The sequence below is a fragment of the Lepidothrix coronata genome, unplaced genomic scaffold, assembly GCF_001604755.1.
Source record: "Lepidothrix coronata isolate B3197 unplaced genomic scaffold, Lepidothrix_coronata-1.0 Scaffold281, whole genome shotgun sequence".
Taxonomy (NCBI): Eukaryota; Metazoa; Chordata; class Aves; order Passeriformes; family Pipridae; genus Lepidothrix; species Lepidothrix coronata.
The window spans coordinates 408,579-413,658 of NW_016690461.1; the positions used below are offsets into that span (position 1 = coordinate 408,579).

The 5,080-nt window shown below is 71.4% G+C and overlaps 1 protein-coding gene across 1 annotated transcript in view; it reads right to left on the bottom strand.

Moving 5' to 3' along the window:
- Positions 1–630, bottom strand: part of LOC108508076 (tubulin alpha-1C chain-like) — a 4,295-nt gene extending 3,665 nt beyond the window's left edge. Inside the window, exon 1 of the mRNA XM_017836610.1 lies at positions 488–630. Within this exon, the coding sequence (XP_017692099.1) occupies positions 488–630 (143 nt within the window). The remainder of the gene's footprint in view (positions 1–487) is intronic.
- Between the last annotated feature and the right edge of the window lie 4,450 nt (positions 631–5,080).

Consider the following 5,080-nt stretch of genomic DNA (forward strand, 5'->3'; position numbering starts at 1 on the left):
TGGGGAGCCCCCTTTTCCCCGCCAGCCCTTGCACAACCCTGGGCTGTCCCCGTCCCACCACAGCCCCGACCCTGCAACCGGCTCCGCTCGGGACAGGAGCAAACTCCAGCAACTGGGAAAAGTTTTCCCGGAGTGGCCGCTCCCGTCTGTGCCCGGGCCGTGGTGAGGGGGGGCTGCCTCCCCCCCCGTGACTCCCTCCCACGCGCGATCCCGGCGGCAGAGGGGGGCCCGGCACCCCCCCGTCCCCTCGGGGCAGGCTCCTCTCCCGAGGGGGAGTTGAAGATGTGTCCGGGACCTGCGTGGGAGTCCGGGACACGCGGTACAGACCGGCGGCTGGCAGGGAGCCCGAGGGGGGGGTCGGCACATCCCGGGGGTTGGAGCACCCAAAGCAGCGACCCCCGGCCGGGGGGGGGTCCACGGCTCCAGAGGGGCACACGGAGCACCACGATCCCCCACCTCGGGTCCCGCAAGTGCTCGGCAGCCCCACGGGGCGCCCTGAACACGCGAGGAGCCCCCAGTCCCCCCTCCACGTGCTGCCCTGGACACGGGGGGGATCCGAGCCGGGGGGATCGGACCCGGATCGTCCCCGCCCCTCAGCCCCGGGGGTCCCGCGGCCCCCCCGCTCACCATGGCCGCTCACTGCCCGAACCGTTACGGAGCCGTCGAGGAGGAAGACGGGGGTCCCCGGGAGGACCCCCCGAGTTATACCCCGAGGGGCGGGGACAAGGGGGCGGGGACAAGGGGGCGGGGCAATAAGTACTTTTTCCCGCCCCCCGGGGTTACGTGACGCCCTGGTCACGCCCCCTCCGCCCCGCCTCGGTTCTGATTGGCAGGTTCGAATTTGGGTGGGCGGTGACGTCAGCGGAGTGGAATGTGGGGGGCGGGGGGCGGGGCTGGACTGGGAAGGGGCGTGGCCGTGTTTGAGTGGGCGGGGCGATGGGTGGGGAAAAGGTGGGGATAGAGGGGCGGGGGATTGGGGGGCTTCCGAAAGGGGGGGCGGGAGGAAATTCGGGGCAGCGGGGCCGCGGGAGCACTGGGGTGAAGGAGTTTAGGGGGGCTTTAGGGGGGTTTTGGGGAGGGGGGGCTTTGAGGTATAGGATCGGGGGGTCAGCCGGTCGTAGGAGGGGTCCCTGCACCCCGCGGCCGCGGCCGCAGGCGCCGGATCTGCCCAGAGAGCGCCCGGGCCCTGCCCGGACCGGGGGCCACGGGGGTCCGGTGGTCCCTGTCCGCGTCCCTGTCTCCATCCTGGTCCCGGACCCGTTCCCGTGGGAAGCCCCGCGGGCTCCCGCCGCGCCGGCTCCTGCGCCCGCCGCCGCCCTGTTCCCTGCCAGCCCCGGGGCTGCTCCCCGGGGGAACCCACGCGGGGCAGTTCCTGTGGGGCAGGACGGACGGGGCGGGGGGGCACCCCGCGCCCACCCCCGAGGGGCAGTGCCCTGTCCCACCCTGGGATGGGATGAGGCGGGTCCGGGTCCCGTTTCCAAGGCCAGAGAAGGGTTTGGGGACAGCACGGGGACACGGGGGTGGCTCCGAGAGAATCACAGACCTGCCCAGTCCCTGGGCACCTCGGTGTCCCCCCACTCCCTGAGCACCCCCGTGTCCCCTCACACCCCGAGCACCTCGGTTGTCCCCCCATCCCTGGGCACCCCCAATGTCTCCTCACTCCCTGGGCACCCCCAGGGTGTCCCCCGACTCCGTGGGCACGTCCTCGGGGCTGGCACCCGCCCAGGGCCGGGGTGCCCGCTGTCCCCGCGCCACCCACTCCTTGAGCCACCGATGCCACCGGAGCCCCCCGAGCCCCCACCACGTCGGTCCGTGGCCCTGCTGGCCGTGCTTTTGCTTTTGGGGGGACCGGGCAGAGCAGGCCCCCCCCCCCGGCAGCGGGGTCTTTCCCACCTCACCCACTCCCCCCGCCTCCCCCCGCTCCTTTATTCCCGGCTTTGCCGCAATGCGGAGCCGCCCCGCACGCGGGCGGTGCCGCAGCCCCCTCCCCACGGGCAGCGCGCCTACAGCCCCCCGCCCCCCACGGCAGCCCCCCCCGCGCCCTGTCCTGCCTCCTCCTGCCCCCCCAGTGACCCCCTACCCCACGCCTGAGCCTCCCTTTTTTTGTGGCTCCTGCAGCGCCCGAGGGAGCGGGAGGGGCTGCGGGGGGGGGGCACGGGGCACCCAGGCTGAGGGGTCACCGGTGACACCCCCCTGCCCTGCTCCCTCCCAGGGGGAGGGGGTCACCTGCTGCCCCCAGCACCGGGGTTGGGGGGTCCCTCGCCCTGCCCTTCGTGGAGGGGGCGCAGGCAGGGGTGGTGTCACCACCTCCGTGGGGCACCTCCTGTCCCTCCATCCCCTCAGTCCTACCCTGAGCCAGCCAGGGGGGTGGGGGGGCCCCCTCAACGTGCCAGGGCCTCATCCAGCCCCCCGGAGCAGAGCAGCACCCCCCCCGAGCTGCCCTGTCTCTCCATCTGAATGAACCTGTCACATCGATGGTGGCAGAAGACAGACAGACAGACAGACAGAGCCGAGCTCTGCGGGAAAACAGGCTAAAAATAGCAGCAGGGATGTCATCCCTGAGCCACGACACCCCTGATGGAGCTGGGACCCCCCAGCCCCTGAGGACAGTGTGTCCTGGTCGTGGGGTTCGAGGTCACCAGTTTGGGACCCTCAGGAAGGGCCTGAACTGGGGGAGGCTGGGAATGTTGGCTGTGCCACGGGCAGGAGTCCAGCAGCTGGGAAATCAGCCCAAACGTGAGGAGACGCTGGCTCTGGGAGCCCGGGGGGGGCAGCCACGGGGGCTCTGTGCAGACAGGGGGGGGCCCCGATGTGACCAAGGGCCTGTTGGTGATGTGGGGGGGTGGATATGGGGGGGGAGGGGGACGGACAGACACCGTCACCAGGAGCCACCGCGTTGCTACCAACAGTCAACAGAGCACGGGAGGATGGGAAGGACCTGGGGGGGGAGGGAGGGGGGCTGGGAGCTGGGCCAGACCCCTCCACACCAGCACACGTTGGGCTGGATAGCGGGGGTGTCCCCCATGTCAGGGTGCAGTGGGGTGGGCACTGGGGCCCCCCCGGGGTTCATGTGCCCCCCTCAGCACAGCAGAGGGATCAGGCACTGGGGGGGGGCCCGGGGGTGGTGCCCCCCCATCACAACTAGGCCAGGCAGTGGTGGGACCCCAGCCCCGTGTCCCGGCACACCCCAGTGCCAGGCCCCAGGGTGGATGCTGGGGAAGGGGGAGGCAAGGGGGGGTCCCAGCCTGTCTCCTGGCAACCGGTCTCCTGGCAACCCCGCCAGTTGCCTGGCAGCGCTTGGTGTGGGGCCGTGGGGCCTTCCATACCCGAGGAGATGGGAGGGGGCTGGGGGGCACCAGTGGGACCCCAGCACCCCAAATCACCCAGGGGGGCTGAGTCACTGCCCCGGTGGCACCCCCTGCCCACAGCCTGGGGGGGTGGGATGTGTGGGGACCCTCCTTAGCTTGGAGAGGGGTCCCCGAGGTGGGGGCTGCTGTGAGCCCCCAAAACCTCCAGCCTTGGGGTCACTTGGGACACCCCGGGTGTGCCCTGCCAGGCCCCACACCGGTGCTGAGAGCCCGGGGGACAAAGGCGGGAGGTTTTTCCCACGCAGGAGAGGATCCACAGTGGGGTCAGGGCTGGGGGATGAGCTGCTTCTGGCAAAGGTCCCCCAAAACACCCGTTTGCCTCAGGGACCAGCCCGGGGAAAGACAAATCTCTCAGTTTTCCTCCGCTCGGAGCAGCCGGGGCCGCCCAGTCCTTTGTTCTGGTGGGCGATGCCCAAATCCCAGCCCTTCTTTGTCTGCAGCCCTGCAGCCCCAGCAGCACCCCAAAAACACGGGACGGGCAGGGATGTGGGGCTGGCAGTGGGGGCATGGGGCTGGCAGGGGGAACGCGGGGCTGGCAGGGGGAACGTGGGAACCTGGAGCTGCACAGAAATCTGCATAACGTGGGAAACGCACAAAAAAAGAAGTGATTTCTCGGCAGGGAGGGGGTGTCCTGGCAGCTCCTCCTGCAGCAGCTGGGGACACGTGTGCGTGGTTTGGGGTCACCCCTCTGCAGGGACTGAGCCCCCCGCAGCCCCCCCGCCTCTGGGGGACGACCCCCAGCACCCACCCGCTGCCTCTGTGGGCTGTGGAGGGACAACCGAGAGGTGGAACCCCCCCCAAGGAGGGGGAACCCCCAGGGCACCCGCTGCCTCTGTGGGCTGTGGAGGGACAACCGAGAGGTGGAACCCCCCCCAAGGAGGGGGAACCCCCAGGGCTGTGGGGCTGGTGGCCTGGGGGGCTGTGCAGGGGCTGTGGCAGATGGAGGGGTGGCCGAGGGACGCGTATCCCCGTGTCCCAGCTATGTCCCCCCCACCAGCTGCCACAGAGCAGCTGCCGCTCCGCCCAAGCCCCCAGCCCAAAACTGCGCTGGGGGCTTTGTCCCCTGCGTCCCCCCGCTGTCCCAGCCCCCCCCCCCGGCCTTTCTTGTCCCCAGCTGCCCGAGGGGATGGCGCTTTGTCCCCCCGGTTGGGCCCCGCGGGGCCGGTTCCCACTGCCCGAGCAGACAAAGAAGCGCTGGGAGGGCTGGGCACGGCCGGGAAAGGGCCGGGACGGGCACTGGGCCACGGCGGGGATGTGCCCGGGGAGCAGGGCACTGTGGCACGGCCAGGGATGGGGACAGTGTCCCTGAGGATGAGGACCGGGGCGTGGCTGGGGATGGGGACCGGAGCGTGACAAGGGATGGGGAACAGCAGGATGGATGTAGGGGACAGGGATCGGGGTGTGGCCGAGGATAACTCGGAGCCAGCGCAGTGGCCAGACAAGGGCTCGCTGGCGTCCCCGGCGATGGGGACCGGGGCGTGGTCCTGCCCGGTGTAACGAGAGCCACGGCCGGTGCGGGCTCAGCCCCGGGGCCGAGAGCAGGGCGGGAGCGGGGACGGGATCGTGAACAACAGCGGGATATGGGGGATGGGGACCGGGGGGGGATTGGGACCCGGGCGTGACCGGTGGCTCAGCCAAGACCGGCGACCGGACGCGGCAGGGACGGGGCCAAGGACACGGACGGGGCCCCGCCAGCGGCGGGCGGGAGGCAG